Raw genomic sequence first — 22340 nt, forward strand, 5'->3', positions numbered from 1 at the left:
AATGAAAGAATGACTCTCTCACAAACTTGATTTCCCCACTGTGCCAGAGTGTGCAGCGAAAGGATAAGGACTTAATTCTGCTCTGTGCACGAGAGGACCCCAAGCTTAACGCTTAACAAAGGAATTAAAACACCAATGACCACTAATTCATCATCTCAGTTACTGTACAGTCTCACTGGCTAGTTTTCCCATGAATTAATGAATTGCCCATACAGTAGGCCCATCATGCTCTATACTAGAACATTAGCATGCTAAAGTGTGTTAGGAGTTTAGAGGCAGTCCAGTGAGGTGGTGGGGTAGCGCTGCTTATGCAGAGCTGCGAGAGTGCTAGCGAAGCTCTTAAGGAGACTGTAGTCACGACAGAGAAGCAAGTACACGGGTCCCCACTGGGAGGACGTGCTCATTGCACACCTGTCAGACACTGGTATTTACTGATACCTTCACAGCCTCCCAGTCACCTGTAAAATACACCTTGCTGGTTACTAGAGATGTGTCCCAACTGGCACCCTATTCCCTATATAGTACACTTCTATTGACCAGAACCCTGTGAGCCCTGGCCAAAAGTAGTGCAGTCCAGCTCCCTGGGTACATCTCATTACACTATGTCCCTGTCCTTGCCCTCCCCTGAACACATCTCAATTCTAATAATGCTCTGATTTCACCCAGGCAGTGCAACATGTCATTCAAATATGGCCCTGTTGTCAAAGAGAGGAAGCAGAACGTCAGTAATGTAAAGGGATGGGTTCTGCTGTGAGACCGCAGCTGACTGTCTATTCCAAAACACAGACAGACAGACAGACAGACAGACAGACAGACAGAGACAGACAGACAGACAGACAGACAGACAGACAGACAGACAGACAGACAGACAGACAGACAGACAGACAGACAGACAGACAGACAGACAGACAGACAGACAGACAGACAGACAGACAGACAGACAGACAGACAGACAGACAGACAGACAGACAGACAGCTTTAGTTCCATGATCCTCCAGGGACTATGTTATTAAAAGGTCTTTATTGCAGTCCCCCGCAGACTCCCAGGCTGGAACAATAAGGGAGTGTTAAGGTTTACTTTAGAGGATTTGGTTTCTTTGTCATCTTGGCTCAGCATGTGATTTCCAGTAGAAATAGTACTGCAGTTATCTGCTTCAATCACTCACCATGCATTATTATGCTGCGTACATGCTGCAGTACATTGTAAGAGACAGTGCTGTTCTGTAGCACAATACAATACTTGCTTTATTGGTCCATTTGCACAGATAACCTATTCTTTATTTGTTGCTGTCATAGTATCCAACCTGACACACAACACACACATCACAGACTGGGAGCAACACACACATTCTCTGCCGTAGTGCTGAGCTCTTTTCAAATGGAAAGATTCTTCTCTACTTTATATTTTGGTGACTTGAAGGCAGTTTTCCTTACAGCATGGTGAATGTGATATATAATTCATCCTCACTAGTTAAACTACTGTAGCACATAGCTTTTATTTGAGATGACATAACAGTTCATGTAAGTTAATGGACCAGTAAATGTTGCCAAGTCAGGAGAGTGAAAAGTTTTACCTCAGATCTACTTTTGGCCCTAATGTATTATTCAGTGGACCCTTTTCAATTCCACTGCACACTTACCGTTTATAATTTTACCGTTCTAATAGGGTGACGAGAACATAAACATTTACAGAGTACTTATTTATGTCTAAAAAAAATCATTTAGGCTATGGTAAAACCATAGTATCTCAATGTTTTGATTCATAGCCTATAGAGAAAGAGACTGCCTCTCGTATGAAGGCGTGTGACTACCGTTGAGCTGTTATTTGTTTTAGGGACAGCTCTGACATTTTGAGGAAGTTCCTTTTCTCCTCGTGTGACAGAGGCAGGCTGGGCAACATATGGACAGAGATTCATGCAGTGCTGCCTCACAAGGGTTGTCACGGAGAGCGTGTGTGTGTTTGTGTGGCCTAAATCTGTAAATCCAGAGGATACTGTTCTTTAGGGAGCAGATTTGGCTTGTTTGGATAGAGAAGGACCTCATCCTTCTTGATCAGTGACTATGGGGTGTTCTCTCCCTCCTTCCTCACTTTAATTCTCTCTCTGATGTTTTCTACATTTCATGAACTATAATTCCATAAACATTGCAGTATGTGTTCTTGTGTTCACAGAAGTTCAATTGTTATTCCTAATTTTGGGACTGATTCATTTGTCATTCATGTCCAGGACTAGTACTTTGAACTTCCTCTTCTGCTGTTTTGCTGTTGGTCGCTAAGACCCTCTTTGTCAAGGCTTCATTGTATTATTAATACACTTAGTTAGGCATCAACATGATAATCATTCCTAACTGCTGGAAACACCCTTTGTCTTAATCAGTGACACACTATATTAGTTTGAGTGTTGCCCTGGGTGCGGCCACTATTCCCCCACACTGTCCCCATAAAATAACCACACCATCCAGGGTTTATACTGCAGTTATCCCAGTGTGACCCGATGCCTGTGTTTTGCAGTCAGTATTAAGGAGATAGCTTCCTGTACAGGTAGTGTACTTGTACGTCAACCTGGACAAGGCGTACCTATACCTGTGAGCCAGTGCTGATCATGTCCTCATGGTTGTGTCATGGCTACAGATCTACCCTGACCCAGAGCTGGAGCAGCAGATCCTGGCTCTGCCCATCCGCTGCATCCACAGTGAGGAAGGCTGTCGCTGGACCGGACAGATGAAGCAGCTCCAGGTCAGTAGCTGCCTGCCTGGCTTTCTTACCCTTTTTTACCTCTCTCTCACTCATCCTCTCCCTCTCTCATCCTGTCTAAGATACCTTTTTTATGACCATAGCCCTGTGTCTCGTGCCTCCAGTGTGTTGGGTTATCTGCTAGCGCAGGCCTGGCTAAATGCAGGCTGAGAGAGCGTGTTGGTGTCTTGCTGCTGACACATTCCTCTCCCCCCTCCCTCCGTCTCCCTCAGGGTCACTTCTCCACCTGCGCCTTCAATGTGATTCCCTGCCCCAACCGCTGCTCCATCAAGCTGACGCGCCGTGACCTGCCCGACCACCTGCAGCACGACTGCCCCAAGCGCAAGGTCAAGTGCGAGTTCTGCGGGAGCGAGTTCACCGGGGAGGCCTATGAGGTAAATAAACAACAACAAGCAGAGACCTACTTTTTCTTTTTTCTATTTTTACAGAGTAGCACTAGCAAGTAAACAACCTGGTTAAGGCCACATTTTTCACTGAGTGAATAGTAGTCTTTGTAGTGTCTACTCCAGGAAGCCAAGTATGTAAATTACGCTAGCTTTTGATGGTGGCAGTGAATTTAGAAATAACACGTTTGTTGGCGTGAGGGGAGAGATGTAGAACTGTGCACCTTTCATACTGTGTTTTTCTCTCCGTCCAGAGAAGTGGTGCCTCAGGGTTAAAGTTAGCCTCTCTCCCTTTCACTAACACCTCTGTTACTGTTTACAGGCTGCCCCTCCTCTGTTTATACAGGCCCAATGTGGCCTTTCCACCATAACAGAATCATTAATATGGCTCCAGCTTTTTATAGGAAAGTCAGTTGTTCATTTTCAGTGGCAGTGGGATCATAAAATTGGCCCTTGAATGTTTTGGTACACCTACTGGAGAGCTCTTCTTTGACTACACCCATTCAGCATCGTTCACACCCTCTTAAGCCTTACACGGAACCCAAACCGTCTGCGTGTGTGCACCATTGTGCATAAATTCACTCTGAACTAATTACATTAAATTGGGGACAGGTCAAAAAGCATTAAACATTTATGCCAATTTAGCTAGTTAGCTTGCACTTGCTAGCTAATTTGTCCTGGGATATAAACATTGGGTTGTTATTTTACCTGAAATGCACAAGGTCCTCTACTCCGACAATTAATCCACACATAAAAAGGCCAACAGAATCGTTTCTAGTCATCTCTTCTCCTTCCAGGCTTTTTCATCTTTGAACTTATATGGTGATTGGTATCTAAACTTTCATAGTATTACCACGACGACCAGCAACACAGTTCGTCTTTCAATCACCCACGTGGGTATAACCAATGCGGAGATGGCACGTGAGTACCTGCTTCTATAAACCCATTAGGAAATGGGAGAGGCAGGACTTGCAGCGCGATCTGCATCAGAAATAGAAATTACTCATATTTTAGCCCTTGGCAACGCAGACGCTCGTTTACGCGTGCGAGCAGTTTGGGTGCAATAATTGAATAACATAGATTTCTAAATGTATTATGCAACGTGAGCGGTTATTCATGGTATTTGCCCCACCCGTTAAGGATTCACATAATCCCAACCAATACTACTAGTGATGCAAACTGATTGTCATAGCTAGCCACCATCCATGAATCTGCAGGTAGCTCAAGTTAACCAACTAAGTTCAATGTTAGCTAACTAGCTAACATTAGGCTATAACTAGCAATGATAATGGCTTTCTGAGATACAAATAATATTACTACACAGATGATACACTTAACGTTAAATAGTGAGCCAGCCAGCTAACTAGCTAACAGTTTGCTATAACTTGCAAAGAAAATTACTTTCTGACCAAATTAGAAAACAAAAGATAGCTAAATATGTTGCTAGATTCTTACCAGTATACAGCCGCCTGTGTTCTCTTTTCGACTTCCTTTGCATTTGCAATCATACTGTACTCTGCTTCCACTGGGCATTCCACTGATTTCAAAACTTAGTCAACTTCTTCCGTGACAACAGCACTGATCGCTATTTCTTCCCCATTACTTTCATCAGAAGATTCTATAATGTCTGGTTCAATGAAAAGGTTTTTACCTAAATCAGGGATTTCCTCATCGTCTGATTCATTTTCAGAGTCCGAGAGAGTCAGCATGGCACGATCGTTCTCCAGAAAGTAGTCCATCAGGAGGCCTCCCGTGTGGCGCAGTGGTCTAAGGGACTGCGGCTAGCTGTGCTACCAGACACTCTGGGTTTGAGCCCAGGCTCTGTCGCAGCCGGCCGCGACCGGGAGGTCCATGGGGCGACGCACAATTGGCCTAGCGTCGTCCGGGTTAGGGAGGGTTTGACCAGTAGGGATATCCTTGTCTCATCGCGCACTAGCGAGTCCTGAGGCGGGCCTGGCGCATGCATGCTAACCACGTCGCTAGGTGTACGGTGTTTCCTCCGACACATTGGTGCGGCTGGCTTCCGGGTTGGATGCGCGCTGTGTTAAGAAGCAGTGAGGCTTGGTTGGGTTGTGTTTCGGAGGACGCATGGCTCTCGACCTTCGTCTCTCCCGAGCCCATACGGGAGTTGTAGCGATGAAACAAGACAGTAACTACTAATAATTGGATACCACGAAATTGGGGAGAAAAAGGGGGTAAAAAGAATACGAAAAATCATTTTAAAAGAAAGTAGTCGATCCCAAATTTTCCCACTGATCTTTATCGAAAGCGCCTATTAAATTCAGGGCAGCAATGTTGAGAGCAGTAGCAGAACTTTTGCAGTTCTCCATGATATCTTTCATGAAAGCAGCAGTAGCAAGGATTATCTACATATACTAAGCAGCTCATGTTATACACAGAAGTACGCTACATGGCAGACCGATCCAAACTTATCTTTTGGCATGTCCAGCCCATCCATCTCAGCCAATCATGGCTAGCGGTTCCTGTCTTTTTCCATGGCTAAACCAACTAGGCTCGTAATTTAACAATTTCATTTGTATTTACAGATGGCGTACACGTTTGTTATTAAGGCACATGAAAGTTCACATGTTCCAGAAAGCAATTATGCAAAAATAAAATAATTTTGATTTAAAAAAAGTTTACTTTCAAATGCCTCTCCTGTGAAGTAGTGACGTGTGACATACGACTAGCTTCTTGAAACGGGTCACAAAAATGATGAACTGCGCTGGAAGCTTGCTAGTTTTACTAGTAGTTTTGCTGGTAGTTTAGTTGGTTGTGATGACATCACTGCTTGTGTTGTGACCTGTGTGTGTGTGTGTCCTGTCTTCTCTCCCAGAACCATCAGGGTATCTGTCCCCAGGAGAGTGTGTACTGTGAGAATAAGTGTGGTGCGCGGATGATGCGCCGCCTCCTGTCCCAGCACAGTCTGGCTGAGTGTCCCAAGCGCACGCAGCCCTGCAAGTACTGTGGCAAGGAGTTTGTCTTCGACACCATCCAGGTTAGTCAACAACATCAACATACCTCCTCTGACCGAACAAGCTCTAGGACTTCTTCCTTCCCTACATTCTCTTGCATATCCTGTTTTACAATCACATTTGTCATCACTTGATTAATGGCTACATTTTATTTTCCATCAATGTAGTATTTGTATTACTGCTTGGAAGGCCAGACCTAAATTAGTGCCCAAACTCAGACCTGTGAGAATGAAGTGTTTTGAAGGTTTATTCCGGAGGTTTGTTATGAGTCCTTTCCCTATTTCACTGTGTGTGATGAAGGAACAGTGCAGTCTGTCCTGGATGAAGGAGGGTTCTCAGTCTCTGTAGAGCGGGATGGCCCTGGGCCCACAGCTGCATGAACACTGGCTTTCATGGTGCCCACTACTCTGTGCCAGCCCGCTGTGCCTGCTGCTGTTTGTGCTGGCATTGCCCACCCTCGGGCAGCACCTGTCACCTCTCTGCACACATCCTGTCCTCAGGCTCAGCGGCCGGCCACTCGCACTCTCCTCTCATACCCACAGTTTATTCATCATGTCTCCCTCTCAGAGCACATGCTTTATGAGTTCAGCTCCATAATCAACTCGTTTATCTCATTCATACATTTTAATAGACAGCCATTATGATATGATATGATACACTGCGTTTCTTAATCACTCATACAGTGATTTTGCTGTGCAAAGGGCTTCATGTTGTCTTGTCGATGCTCTTTCTCTTAATTGGTGGCAAAGATGCTTGCATGATACATGATTAAAAAAAATTGATCCCAATATATTTTTTATCTATCTGGCTGTATAAATCTGGTACATTTCCAGAAATGTTGATTGATGTGCATTTTATCTATGTCAAATGAATGTAATAAATGTAATAACTTTTTTCTACCCTCCAGAACCATCAGTACCACTGCCCTCGGTTTCCAGTCGCATGTCCAAACCAGTGTGGCACCCCCAACATAGCCCGGGAGGACTTGGCCAATCACGTGAAGGAGAACTGTGGCAGTGCCCTCATCCTCTGCCCCTTCAAAGATGCCGGCTGCAAACACAGGGTAAGGCTGACCTGCTGCTCTGTAGCTGGTTTTCATTACTTCAGACCCTCAAAGAGAAAAACTTTGATTCTAGCTTTTTGCGAGAGGCATAGTTTTATTTTTCATTACTGCCCACTGCTTTATTGATGTCACGTTTAATACTTTTTCCACTCTCGGGTAGTTTTTTGTGCATATTTCCAAAATTATATTTGGATTATTATGCTTTATGCTCCGGTTGAGTTGAAACCCTGTAACTTATGTCCAAGGGGATGATTACCTTCAACATACAGAGCCGTCTGCCTGTCCTGCCTCTAGGCTCTATTTTAATGAGAGTCACACGTTTTCTCTGCTATGACAGCGCATTTTAGTCTATTTTTGAAACTGCCGTCAATCTGAGAAAATGTGGAGAGCTCCCAGAGTCAGAGCAGACAGGCTTCATGCTTTGTGTTTGAAATGGGCGTTTGGAAAGCTCAGTCCATAGCAATGCAGATGGTCTGACAAAATGCATCAGGATAGAGAGTACAACCAAGCGTGCAGATGTTCAGTACACCAAACACAAATGTGTATGGCAGGGCTCCCAAAAGAGCAGCTGATTAGCAGACAGCCACAGGCTTGAATGTGAAACTCAAACAGACAAAACAATCTAGTGTGCTGTGCCACATTATTAAATCCAACATATTTCTATACAGCGTTTGTACTATACAGAGTTTCACCCTCCTTGCTACACACAGTGAGTGACGTCTCCCTAACTAGTCTCTCCTCTCTTCTTGCAGTGCCCAAAACTGGCGATCGGGCGTCACCTGGAGGACACGACCAAGTCCCACCTGACCATGATGTGCAGCCTGGTGGGGCGCCAGCGACAGGAGATCCTTGAGCTGCGGAGGGAGATGGAGGAGCTGTCAGTCAGCAACGATGGAGTGCTCATCTGGAAGCTCAGCGATTACTCCCGGAAACTCCAGGAGGCCAAGCTTCGGAATAACCATGAGTTCTTCAGTCCGCCCTTCTACACCCATCGCTACGGCTACAAGCTGCAGGTGTCTGCGTTTCTCAACGGTAACGGCAGTGGGGAGGGCTCGCACCTGTCCATCTACATCCGGGTGCTGCCGGGGGAGTACGACAACCTGCTTGAGTGGCCCTTCTCATACAAGGTGACCTTCTCCATCATGGATCAGAGCGACCCGTCGCTGTCCAAGCCCCAACACATCACAGAGACCTTCAACCCTGACCCCAACTGGAAGAACTTCCAGAAGCCGTGCAGCACCCGTAACTCGCTGGATGAGAGCACCCTGGGCTTCGGCTACCCCAAGTTCATCTCCCACGACGAGATCAAGAAGAGGAACTATGTCCGAGACAACTCCCTCTTCCTCAAGGCTTCCATAGAGATCCCCCAGAAGATCATGGCCTGAGGGATAGCTGGTTTTGGTTTATCAGGAGGGAAGGGAGGGTGAAAGACAGGCTTGAGACTGATATGACACCTTCCTTGAGAACTTCACCACACTTATTCTTTAGACACTGACTGACTGTCCATATCCATATAGCCACTCCACTGTAGGAGCTGCTAGTCTGTTGGCTTGTGTTGGAGGACTGGACTGGAGGATCCCGCTATATTTAAATGGTAGAGAATTCTAAGTGTTAGGTCTGCAGAAACCATCACTCTCTGATTCTTATTTGTAAATGTTTATTTTCTAACATTTTTCTTCTCAATCTGCAACAAAAAGCCTTGGAAATCGACAGTGCCTAGAAAGTTTATTTTAAGTTATATTTTGTTGTTTTTCTACAGCACAGATGTAAATATTAAGAAATGATTGAGAGATGTTCTGGGGCTGGAAGGCATTCTTAAGCCTTTGCACTTAGAAATAATGTTTGGCTCTGGTTTGAACCATCCCATCTAATCACGAGCGGTCCAAAGAATAGGGCAAAGCTCAGGCTAGTGGAAGAAGCTCATCACACTCTCAAGCCCAACTGCCGTTTGTTTACATGCTCTTATAGTATCTCCCACTGATCCTTTAACAAATTCAAAGCTCTTGGTTAGCAAATTTGAGATTGCTGTTAAGCCCTTTGTCAGCAAACAATATTACAGCTGTGAATTAAGTGTGTCACTGTTCTATCACTCTCTGTCTACAATTCGTAATTTGGCACATTCTATAATGCTTAGAAGGAGAGGATCATGATCTTTAGACAAAAAACAATTTGTCACAGGCAGATTTATAAGCTTCTAAAATACATCTCCTGTGGGGTCCCGAGAAGATAGAACCCATCTACTGTATCTATGCTTTGCTGGTCAAAGATGCTAATGTACAGTATGACGGTCTTTGAATGGGTAGAATTGAATCCACTCAGTCCTGTCAAGGGGTGATATGGTACATGTGCACTTAAGTGTGAAGGGAAAGCCATGAGGTCTTGGTATGTAGGTTGGGGAGAGATGAGCTCAAGACATCAACAGAAAAACATGCATCTGTCAATGCGATACAACGTGGACCACATTTGTGTACTGTAACCTGTATTCTTGAAATCTTCTCCCTTGATACTGAGGGCTTTTTTTGCAGTGGAGGAACTGTTAAATGGAACCAAATTCTTTTTATATTTGAAAAATGTGAGCAACATTTGTTAATAATGTGTCATAGACAGAGAGACATTGGAGTGAATTAGCTTAACGGAGGGCTGTGAACTGAAGTGCATTCATGGTTTTTACTCAGCCCAGGTGGGCATAGGGGCTGTTTAGAAGATGCTTTATGCCTTGATCCTCTCCTGAGAATGACGTGCGGGTGCCTCGGACTGCATCTTAATAGTGTGGCGCTGCTTGTTACCATGGCCACCAGCGTGCATCTTCACTTCAGCACGTAAGCTTGCCATAAGGAGAGGTTGAAGAGGAGCAGCCATGTGCAATACACCAGTCAGAGGCTCCATCAGACCAGTAACACCCGCAGTGGAGGACTTGATCAAACATTCATGACATATGTGAATAATACTGATGTAAAAAATGCAGAAGCACATTCTGTCGTTTTTTTATTCTACATGAAAATACCTGGTTTCTTGTTATAATACCAGCCAATATTTTACAGTGATTTTAAAGTTAAAAAAAAAAAACATTTTGTAAGATTATGTATTTTGCAAAGTACTTAAATGTTTAATACAACTTTTTGTTGGAGAGTTAGGGTTGAGCTTGGGGATTTTATGGACAGTTTTTAAAGTTGAATCTCTTCTGAATCTGAATAATTGGTTTGTTTGTTTCGTTTGGATCTCACATATATTGTGTCTGTATTTCGTTTTTAAAGTATTTATTTTAAGGCGCCATCACGTAAGCTTGATTAACTAGATGGCAAAAATGTTTTAATATGTTGATTGATGAGTGCTTCTCAATTTCTCTTTTAAAATAAAATACTATCTATTACCTCTTGCTTCACAATGCTGCTATATATACTCTTTATGTAGTTGTATGTCTGAGTGTTTGCATCACCTACTGAGCTCTCCCCTTTCATCCACATTTTGTCAGGCAGTTTGGCCTCTCGTTGTTTACATTTACCCCCCCTCAAAATGTTTTACTGATCGCATTGATGATTCTGCTAGGCTTGTAGCACATACAGTAGACCAAACTAGATACAGTTCCTGGCTCAGCTGTCTCGTGGGCAGATACCTTCACATTCCTGCCTTTCTCAGCACTTTAAGTTTTTCTGAGAGAAATGTCTTGCCTCACCGTGTTTCACTTGTTTTATTTAGTCTCATGCTGAGCACCCACCATGCATCATAGTCTGAATGGACTTTTCACAGTAGAGCTGTCTGAGGAGCAGGCCCCATCAGATTACAACACACAAAGCCCTCCTGGTCGCCTCCCTCCCTCGCTCCCTTCCTCCCTCTCTGTTCCGACACCTCCAGAGATGGAGGGAACAGAGGAAAGGGGGCAGAGGGAGAGGAAGCAAGGCAGACGTTTGCCCTGCTTTGATGTGGTGCCAGGAGTTTGCTGTAGCTCTCAGCTTGAATGATGTTCAATGTGGAGTTTAGGGAAGGGGAAAATGAGCTTTTACCTCCATTACTCAAATGTCCCTCAGGAAGGACACTGTCTTTTTTCACTTGTTTAGAATAGTTTGGGGAACTCTTTTCTCCAAAGTAAAACATTTGAGTTACACAAAGGGTGATGTGGAATGGTACTTACGCTCCGCTGTCAATTCTCCAGGATATTTGGTCATAGTCCTACTTACGTTTCTCTTTAAATGGCTACTTATTTAGAATTATGGGAAAATTGTTCCCTTGACAAAATATGTTTCCCTGCTGTGGGTAATGTATTCAGTGGGATGATTCATCTGTGGAAGGGAGGGGTTTTCTGGGTAGGACAATCCCCTCTCTGTCTGTCCACAGACTAATGGCTTTCCACAGAGAGTGGCTTCATTCTGAGCTGCCTTCTATATAGTTAAGCATAATAACCAAAAGCCATACTGACAGCCTCAACATTTCCTGGTGCTGGGGGTTCAAACAACAGCCTAGCTCGTGCTGCTTTGGGGCTGTACAGCAGCATTAAAATAGAAATGGCTAATTGCATGTTAGCTTCATGTTTCCCATGCTGAGAGTAGCGGAGCAGATTAGTCACGTGTCATGCAGTCAATGCTCAACGTACTATACAGTACTGACCTTCTATTTTGCTCATGTGATGGTTCGCCCGGTAAATGAGTCCTCGGGTAGCCTACACCCAAGCTCTCACACTACAGTGTTGTTCCCTATAGGTTAGCACACCCAGACTTTGGTCAACGTGAATACATGAGTGGAGTGTCTGAGCAGGTTGGGTGAAAGAGGCTGAGTAAGAGGGAGGACCCAGCCCAGCCCATAAGGATTTCCTCTGCCATACAACACATCAAAGAGTTGTGGTGTGGGTTTGTGTAGCGTGCCATGCTGTCGTCTCATGTTGAAGTTAAACCATGACTGGTGTGGAGCCGGAGGGAGGGTAAGTGGAGTGGTGTGTGTGGCTCGGCCTGGCTGTGTCCTCAGAGCAACAATGGTCTCCTCAGGACTCTGGCTGACGGATGCCTTGCACCTTGGCTACAGATAATATAGTTGAAGAGTCAGCTGATCGAACAGAGCTTTACTAGTACAGTACTTTACTATACCCACAATGTCAAGTGCTGGTAATTATAAATAATCTGATTGTGGATATCATGCCACTTAACTAATTGGATTCTCTCTACCTCTGTCCCACATGTAAAAGTTGTGCTGTTCAGTGTTGTGGCTGGCTCTCCTTATTAGCACACTGGCTCTTTTTCAGTGGCAGCTTTCAGATAGATCAGATAACTGCCCCAGGAGCACAGAGAGCAGCCCTCTCACTCCATACTGTAGCCAAGCAGGGCTCCCAAGGCCAGAGACCTCGGGATAGACACTGCTTTGATTCAGGGAGTCATTCCATCCAGATGCCTCCTTTCACTCAATGTTGCCCTTGATCCCAAACAAACCGGACGACATGATCTTTATCTATAATGGACGTGGTAAAGGGCTGCGCCACACTGACCAAACTGATAACAACCACAATCATGATGGTCGTCGTTTTCGAGCTCCAACTAAACTTAGCTATTTTCTGATTCTTCTGGCATTTAACTTTACAAAATGTATCCGTTATCATTAACTAGGAAAGTCAGTTAAGAACTAATTCTTATTTACAATGACAGCCTACCCCAGCCAAACCCAGATGACGCTTGGCCAATTGTGCACTGCCCAATCATAGCCAGATATGATGTAGCCTGGATTTGAACCAGGTACGGCAGTAATGCCTCCTTCACTGAGATGCAGTGTCTTAGACTGCTGCGCCACTCAGGAGCCCCAAGATCTTTTGAACATCAGATCAGCAGTTACTTATCCCAATTCCGACTTCAACTTCGACTTATCTAACCTGGCCGCTTTCTGCAATTCCGACCCAATTTTTGATGTTTTCAAGAGGAAACGCCAGCATAACAGAGGCAAAAGAGGAGGGGGAGTACTGGTGAGATTGAGGCTAAGGGAAAACCGGCTACCACATCCCTCCATTCTATTGGCCACTTGATAATAAGATGGAGGATATCTGATCGCGGATTTGCTAACAACGGGACTCTTGTAATTGCAATATGCTCTGCTTTTCTGAAACATGGCTGTTGGACAAAATGCCCGACATGGGGTATCCAACTAGATTCTCCATTCAGCAAGAGGACAGCACAGGGGAGTCACACACACTCACATACAATCTCAAATACAATCATCATAAATGCTGCATCATATACGCTGCTACTCTGTTTATCGTGAGATCATCAAGGACAACAACCACCCGAGCCACTGCCTGTTCACCCCGCTATCATCCAGAAGGCGAGGTCAGTACAGGTGCATCAAAGCTGGGACCGAGAACCTGAAAAACAGCTTCTAACTCAAGGCCATCAGACTGTAAAATAGCCATCACTAGGCGGGTTCCACTCGGTAGGTAACCCTGCACCTTAGAGGCTGTTCCCCTATATACATAGACTTGAAATCACTGGCCACTTTAATAATGGAACACTAGTCAATTTACTAATGTTTACATATTTTTGCTTTACTCATCTCATATGTATATATTCTATTCTACTGTATTTTAGTCTATGCCACTCTGACATTGCTCATCCTAATATTTATATATTCTTTAATTCCATTCTTTTACTTTTAGGTTTGTGTGTATTGTGTGTATTATGAATTGTTATAAATTACTGCACTGTTGGAGCTAGAAACACAAGCATTTCGCTACACCCGCAATAACATCTGCTAAACATGTGTATGTGACCAATAAAATTTGATTCGATTTTATCCTGATGCCTAGTCACCTTACCCCTATACATATCTATCTCTATCACTCCAGTATCCCTGCACATTGTAAATATGGAACTAGAACTGACTGACCCTGCATATAGCTTACTTACTGTTGTTCTTACTTATATTTATTTTAAAAAAAAAATATATATATATATATATATATATCATAGGTACACTTCAACTATGACAGACAAAATGAGAAAAAAAAATCCAGAAAATCACATTGTAGGATTTTTTATGAATTTATTTGCAAATTATGGTGGAAAATAAGTATTTGGTCAATAACAAAAGTTTATCTCAATACTTTGTTATATACCTTTTGTTGGCAATGACAGAGGTCAAATGTTTTCTGTAAGTCTTCACAAGGTTTTCACACACTGTTGCTGGTATTTTGGCCCATTCCTACATGCAGATCTCCTCTAGAGCAGTGATGTTTTGGGGCTGTTGCTGGGCAACACGGACTTTCAACTCCCTCCAAAGATTTTCTATGGGGTTGAGATCTGGAGACTGGCTAGGCCACTCCAATACCTTGAAATGCTTCTTACGAAGCCACTCCTTCGTTGCCCGTGCGGTGTGTTTGGGATCATTGTCATGCTGAAAGACCCAGCCACGTTTCATCTTCAATGCCCTTGCTGATGGAAGGAGGTTTTCACTCAAAATCTCACGATACATGGACCCATTCATTCTTTCCTTTACACGGATCAGTCGTCCTTGTCCCTTTGCAGAAAAACAGCCCCAAAACATGATGTTTCCACCCCCATGCTTCACAGTAGGTATGGTGTTCTTTGAATGCAACTCCTCCAAACACGACGAGTTGAGTTTTTACCAAAAAGTTATATTTTGGTTTCATCTGACCATATGACATTCTCCCAATCTTCTTCTGGATCATCCAAATGCTCTCTAGCAAACTTCAGACGGGCCTGGACATGTACTGGCTTAAGCAGGGGGGCACGTCTGGCACTGCAGGATTTGAGTCCCTGGCGGCGTAGTGTGTTACTGATGGTAGGCTTTGTTACTTTGGTCCCAGCTCTCTGCAGGTAATTCACTAGGTCCCCCCGTGTGGTTCTGGAATTTTTGCTCACCGTTCTTGTGATAATTTTGACCCCACGGGGTGAGATCTTGCGTGGAGCCCCAGATCGAGGGAGATTATCAGTGGTCTTGTATGTCTTCCATTTCCTAATAATTGCTCCCACAGTTGATTTCTTCAAACCAAGCTGCTTACCTATTGCAGATTCAGTCTTCCCGGCCTGGTGCAGGTCTACAATTTTGTTTCTGGTGTCCTTTGACAGCTCTTTGTTCTTGGCCATAGTGGAGTTTGGAGTGTGACTGTTTGAGGTTGTGGACAGGTGTCTTTTATACTGATAACAAGTTCAAACAGGTGCCATTACTATAGGTAACGAGTGGAGGACAGAGGAGCCGCTTAAAGAAGAAGTTACAGGTCTGTGAGAGCCAGAAATCTTGCTTGTTTGTAGGTGACCAAATACTTATTTTCCACCATAATTTGCAAATAAATTCATAAAAAATCCTACAATGTGATTTTCTGGATTTTTTTCCCCTCATTTTGTCTGTCATAGTTGAAGTGTACCTATGATGACAATTACAGGCCTCTCTCATCTTTTTAAGTGGGAGAACTTGCACAATTGGTGGCTAACTAAATACTTTTTTGCCCCACTGTATATGTATATATATTTAGATTTATTGTGTGTTTTATTGTGTGTTTTCTGTTTTCTTTTCTGTTATTTTTAGTGGGACATTGCTATTGATTACTGCATTGTTGCGTTTACAGCTCACAAGAAAGGCATTTCACTGTACTTGTGCACGTGACATTAAGACTTGAAACTAACCACTCTCCAGTAGACATTACCAGCTGTGTTTCTCTGACATGTGTGTGTGTGTGCGTACGCAATGTGTGTACTGTGCATTGAATGGAATGGGGGTAGTTGCCTAGAGATGGGAGTCTGCCTGTAGATGATAAATCTTTTAAAGCCCTCTGTCTGAATGTAGGAGTGGGGAACGGGAACGGAAGCCTGAAGCCTCTGATGTATTGATCTCCCTATGCAGACTGTGATTCATCCAGCAAATGAGTGGTTGACCTGCTGTTTTCTACCTCTCAACAGCCAACAGAGCAGGACCAGAGGCAGTGACCTGGAACCAGAGGCCACAGAGTGAGTCCCAAATGGCACCCTATTCACCTTTGGACTTATGTCAAAAGTAGTGCACTAAATAGAGAATAGGGTGCTATTTGGGACATATCCAAGGGTTTCACTGACAGCCTCTCCTCTCAGCAATGCCTGCCTGGATCAATGACTGACTTGCTTTACCCATTGGGGGATGGGGCTGGGAGAGGAGGCTGTGAGAGGGAGGGGAGAGCTCTGATGTCTCCCACTCCCTCCCTCACACTCCCTGCTGATCTCAATCAATACACTGCTAATCCTGTTCTGAGGTTTGGTTCTGCGTGATAGGTTAGGTGAGGGATTTGTGAAAATACACATGCACGGTGGGTACAGTGTGTGGTTATGATTTTAAAAACCATTGTAATTTGTTTGTGTTTTTATGTGTATAAAGTGGTGAATGATACTCTTCATTCATGGGTGGAACATGTTTTTTTGTGCTCATTCTAATTCCCCTTGTATATTGCAAATATCTGCATTAACAGCCATAGGGGGAAGATGTGGGGGGCAAGGCTGGGTGGTAGTTCATGTGTAAGCATCTCACATACCTCACACAAAACTGTTATGTTTAATCTTACCACTGTTTCTCGCCCCAGTTGGAAACACTAACACAGATTACTAAAGTTTCTCTCCTCACTTCCCTCTGTACAAACACTGTACAAAGACAGCGCATACGTACAGAGGTCAGGACCAACTTGCTCCTGTCACCTGCTCCTAGTCTGCTCAGGGTACTGGATGGTCAATGGCAAACACTAGGGATACACGACGTGCAGTCCAGGCCTCACTGACAGTTATGTGGACTGAAGGCTGTGAGAGGCGCTCTCTCTCTCTGTCTCCTGTATGGTGGTCAGAAGAACCAGTATCTGACACCTATATGAGGATTCCCCAACTGCTCAGATGCAAACAAGCAGTGAGGTGTCTGACTGGAGAGAAGCCATACAGCCCATCATGTTTAGAGACAGACAGGACTGGAGAGAAGCCATACAGCCCCTCAGGTTTAGAGACAGATAGGACTGGAGAGAAGCCATACAGCCCATCATGTTTAGAGACAGATAGGACTGGAGAGAAGCCATACAGCCCATCATGTTTAGAGACAGACAGGACTGGAGAGAAGCCATACAGCCCCTCATGTTTAGAGACAGACAGGACTGAAGAGAAGCCATACAGCCCCTCATGTTTAGAGACAGACAGGACTGGAGAGAAGCCATACAGCCCATCATGTTTGGAGACAGACAGGGCTGGAGAGAAGCCATACAGCCCCTCATGTTTAGAGACAGACAGGACTGGAGAGAAGCCATACAGCCTATCATGTTTAGAGACAGATAGGACTGGAGAGAAGCCATACAGCCCCTCATGTTTAGAGACAGACAGGACTGGAGAGAAGCCATACAGCCTATCATGTTTAGAGACAGATAGGACTGGAGAGAAGCCATACAGCCCCTCATGTTTAGAGACAGACAGGACTGGAGAGAAGCCATACAGCCCCTCATGTTTAGAGACAGACAGGACTGGAGAGAAGCCATACAGCCCCTCATGTTTAGAGACAGACAGGACTGGAGAGAAGCCATACAGCCCCTCATGTTTAGAGACAGACAGGACTGAGAGAAGCCATACAGCCCCTCATGTTTAGAGACAGACAGGACTGGAGAGAAGCCATACAGCCCATCATGTTTAGAGACAGATAGGACTGGAGAGAAGCCATACAGCCCATCATGTTTAGAGACAGACAGGACTGGAGAGAAGCCATACAGCCCATCATGTTTAGAGACAGACAGGACTGGAGAGAAGCCATACAGCCCCTCATGTTTAGAGACAGACAGGACTGGAGAGATCAGGGTGGATAGATATACAGTACCGTTCAAAAGTTTGGGGTCACTTAGAAATGTCCTTGTTTTTTAAAGAAAAGTGAATTTTTTTGTCCATTAAAATAACCTCAAATTGATCAGAAATACAGTGTAGACATTGTTAATGGTGGAAATGACTATTAGAGCTGGAAATGGCAGATTTTTGGGGGAATATCTACATAGGTGTACAGAGGCCCATTATCAGAAATAAAAATGAACCCAACTTATTGTGGGAAGCTGGTGGAAGGCTACCCAACACGTTTGACCAAAGTTAAACAATTTAAAGGCAATGCTCCCAAATACTAATTGAGTGTATGTAAACTTCTGACCCACTGGGAATGTGATGAAAGAAATAAAAAGTGAAATAAATCATTCTCTCTACTATTATTCTGACATTTCACATAAGACAGGGGATTTTTACTAGGATTCAATGTCAGGAATTGTGAAAAACTGAGTTTAAATGTATTTGGCTAAGGTGTATGTAAACCTCCGATTTCGACAGTACATATTTTATGCTGTTTAGTTTATTGGGAATAATATTTTATTCACACCATAAACAACCCATAAACAATGAACATAGTTACAGGCAGTACATTCTCTGCACATGCAAGAGAGTCCCTACATCCCAAATATATTAAGACGATCTCACAGTAATTAATACAAAAGCTAAAGCCCCGTAAAGACACAAAACTGACAATGGTGTGATTAAGGACCGCTCTGTGAAGACAATAAGGCTGTGATTCAGAGGGGCTGCTGTGTGTGTGTATGCTGAGATGACAGGGAGGCTCTGAGAGATCCTTATAGAGGGAGTATGTGTCCCATTCAGAGGAGAGGCCTGAGCTGTCATAGTCAGGGAGGACTGACTGCATTATAGTCCATAGAGAGAACACTTCATCTCAGCAGAGAGAGGGGTTGTTCCACAAATGGCACCCTATTCCCTATATAGTGCACTACTTTTGACCAGGGCCTGGTCTAAAGTAATGCACTATATAGGGAATAGGGTGCCATTTGGGGCATGCACAACTTCATCTCACTTGAAAGAGAGAGAGACAGAACAGCACTAGTGTCAGTCACAGAGGATATACTGTAGCCTGAGAGAGAGACAGAACAGCACTAGTGTCAGGCACAGAGGATATACTGTAGCCTGAGAGAGAGGCAGCTGCATGAGTGCATACAGTAAGAACCTTCACTGTCAGGACCACCATATCAGGAGCTCCATACCAGGAGCTCCGTACCAGGTTCTCCATGAAGCTATGCCCTGAAGCTACTGAAAGGAGAGAAATAGACAGTGCAGAACAGAACAGGTTTTACCCAAATGCAAAATGCTTCTTTGTACCCCACACATACAATTATCTTTAAGGTGCCTCAGTAGTGCAATGAATTTCAAACACAGATTCAACCACAAAGACCCGGGAGGTTTTCCAATGACTCACAAAGAAGGGCACCTTTTGGTAGATGGGTAAAAAAAGCTGACATTGAATATCCCTTTGAGCATGGTGAAGTTATTAATTACACTTTGGATGGCATATCAATGCACCCAATCTCTACAAAGATACAGGTGTCCTTCCTAACTCAGTTGCTGGAGAGGAAGGAAACCGCTCAGGGATTTCACCATGAGGCCAATGACGCCTTTAAAACAGTTACAGAGTTTAATGGCTGTGATAGCAGAAAACTGAGGATGGATCAACAACATTGTAGTTACTCCACAATACTAACCTAAATGACAGAGTGAAAAGAAGTAAACCTGTGCAGTATATCATATTCCAAAACATGCATCCTGTTTGCAATCAGGCATTAAAGTAAAACTGAAAAAAATGTGGCAAAGAAATTAACTTAATGTCCTGAGTGCAAAGTGTTATGTTTGGGGCAAATACAACACAATGCATCACCGAGTACCACTCTTCATATTTTCAAGCATGGGGGTGGCTGCATCATGTTATGGATATGCTGTTCATCGGCAAGGACTAGGGAGTTTTTGGGGGATAAAAATAAATGGAATAGAGCTAAGTAAAGGCAAATTCCTGGAGGAAAACCTGATTCAATCTGCTTTCCAACAGACACCAGGAGACAAATTCACCTTTCAGCAGAACAATAACCTTGAACACAAGACAAAATATACACCTGGAGTTGCTTACCAAGACGACATTGAACATTCCTAAGTGGCCTAATTAAAGTTTTGACTTAAATCAGCTTGAAAATCTTTGGCAAGCCTTGGAAATGTCTGTCTAGCAATGATCAACAACCAACCTTGCAGAGATTGAAGAATTGTAAAAAATAATACTGTGCAAATATTGTACAATCCAGGTGTGCTAAGCTCTTAGAGACCCATAAAGACTCACTGTCAAAGGGGATTTTAACATGTATTGACTCAGGGGTCTGAATACTTAAGTAAATAATTTGAAATGATGGGGCATTGTGTGTAGTTATGAGGTATTGTGTGGAATTATGAGGTATTGTGTGGAATTATGGGGCATTGTGTGGAATTATGGGGTATTCTGTGTAATTAATTATGAGGTATTGTGTGTATTTATGGGTGAGATTATATTTTTGTTATCCATTTTTAATTCAGGCTGTAACACAACAAAATGAAAAATAAATCAAGGGGTAGGAATACTTTCTGAAGGCACTACAGTACACTACTTTTGACCAGACCCATGCGGCCAGGTCAAAAGTAGTGCACTATGTAGGGAATAGAGTACCATTTGGGACACAAGCGAGGTGAAATTGGGGAAATGACCTTCAGTGCTGCGTACCATGAGGAAGCACACTACATGATTGCTTGACAGGGAGATGGGAGAAAAAATGGACGGTGGGGATGATGGTTACACAGTACAAGCATGACTGAGTAATGTTGTGTTTATTCCCTACACGACTGCACACATCAATCCACAACGTGAGGCAGTTTTTAAAAATAAAATAAAGTAGCGAGGCTATATACAGAAGGTACAGGTTCAGAGTCTATGTGCGGGGGCACAGGTTAGTTCAGGTAATTGAGGTCAAATGTACATGTACTGTAGGTAGAGATAAAGTGACTATGCATAGATAATAAACAAAGAGCAGCAGCAGCATAAAAAGAGTCGGGGTGGGGGGGAATGCAAATTGTTGCTGTTCAGGAGTCTTATGGCTTGGGGGTAGAAGCTGTTAAGAAGCCTTTTGGACCTAGACTTGGTGCTCCGGTACCGCTTGCCGTGCGATAGCAGCGAGAACAGTCTATGAGTAGGGTGGCTGGAGTCTTGGACAATTTTTTATCCATAGATTAGGGCCTAATTAATTTATTTCAATTGACTGATTTCCTTATATGAACTGTAACTCAGTAAAAAAGATATGGTCTGCTACAGCATGACTGCATGGGATGCCCTTGAAATGCTTCTCACCCTGCTTTAGCTCTTGTGTCTGTAATCTGTGTGTTTAGGTTTAACCATTGTCACGCTAGAATCTGCTGTGTAGGATAAATCTCTTTGGGTGGAAGTCAGTCGTCCTACTGTCAGTCAATCTTAACGCTGGGCTTTAGCGTTTAAGTGACATCTCTGTAGTTCTGACTCAGGTCCGGCTCTAGCCTTTTGGGGGCCCCCCACATCGCGGAAAAACATTTTAGTGGCGCTCCTCCTGACAGCGGAGAGAAAAATATAAATTTTAAAGCAAGTTTTCTACAATTCTACACATTTTGCCATGGGTGGAGAGAAAACTGCAATTTTATAACAATTTTCATGCAATGATTTTGCGATGGGGCAGCGAGAACAAACGTGCAGTTTTACAGTTAATTTCCTACAATTTTACACATTTTGTAACGACTTATGCCATGTTAATATGATATCTGAGTGAGAGTGACTAACAAAACCAATGGATGCCCTCTGGAGGTCAGGGCCCCTGGGCACGTGCCCTTCGTGCCTGGTCGGTAATCGGCCATGATTACTACAAGTTTAGATAGCTGGCTAGACTAACTACCAATCTAAACAAAATGTAGCTGACAGGGCTAATTGAGTGACTGTCAGTGACTGTTAGTGACTGTAATAACAAGAGAAAAACTGATGATGCACAACCAAATTTCTAAATTGTGCCTGGTGTATTCTACTATTCATACTCTCAATAATAAGTTTAGACCCTTCTGAGTTGCTAAAAAATACATATATATTATTTTTTTGTGGTGTAACTGCCGGGGGCCCTAAGTGAACACTTATGCCTGCCTGACCTGTTCTGACAACCCATAATCTGGTGTTACAGGGAAGACAGAGCAGCATGTGGTCACACAGAACAAAGACACACAGCAGATGTTTTACAGCAGCCAGCAGTAGCATAATATTGATGCATAGTGTTCACTCCAGACAAAACAAGACTACTTCCCAAATGGCACCCTACAGTATATCCTACATAATGAACTACTTTT

General features: G+C 43.7%; 1 protein-coding gene across 1 annotated transcript in view; it reads left to right on the plus strand.

Moving 5' to 3' along the window:
- The window catches only part of traf4a (tnf receptor-associated factor 4a), a 49593-nt gene extending 39050 nt beyond the window's left edge, over positions 1 to 10543 (plus strand). The window contains exons 3-7 of the mRNA XM_024445148.2: positions 2630 to 2734; positions 2965 to 3126; positions 5972 to 6133; positions 7018 to 7173; positions 7926 to 10543. Of these exons, the coding sequence (XP_024300916.1) occupies positions 2630 to 2734; positions 2965 to 3126; positions 5972 to 6133; positions 7018 to 7173; positions 7926 to 8558 (1218 nt within the window). The 3' untranslated portion in view covers positions 8559 to 10543. The remainder of the gene's footprint in view (positions 1 to 2629; positions 2735 to 2964; positions 3127 to 5971; positions 6134 to 7017; positions 7174 to 7925) is intronic.
- The last annotated feature ends 11797 nt before the right edge of the window (positions 10544 to 22340 follow it).

Source organism: Oncorhynchus tshawytscha, linkage group LG14, assembly GCF_018296145.1.
Source record: "Oncorhynchus tshawytscha isolate Ot180627B linkage group LG14, Otsh_v2.0, whole genome shotgun sequence".
Lineage (NCBI taxonomy): Eukaryota > Metazoa > Chordata > Actinopteri > Salmoniformes > Salmonidae > Oncorhynchus > Oncorhynchus tshawytscha.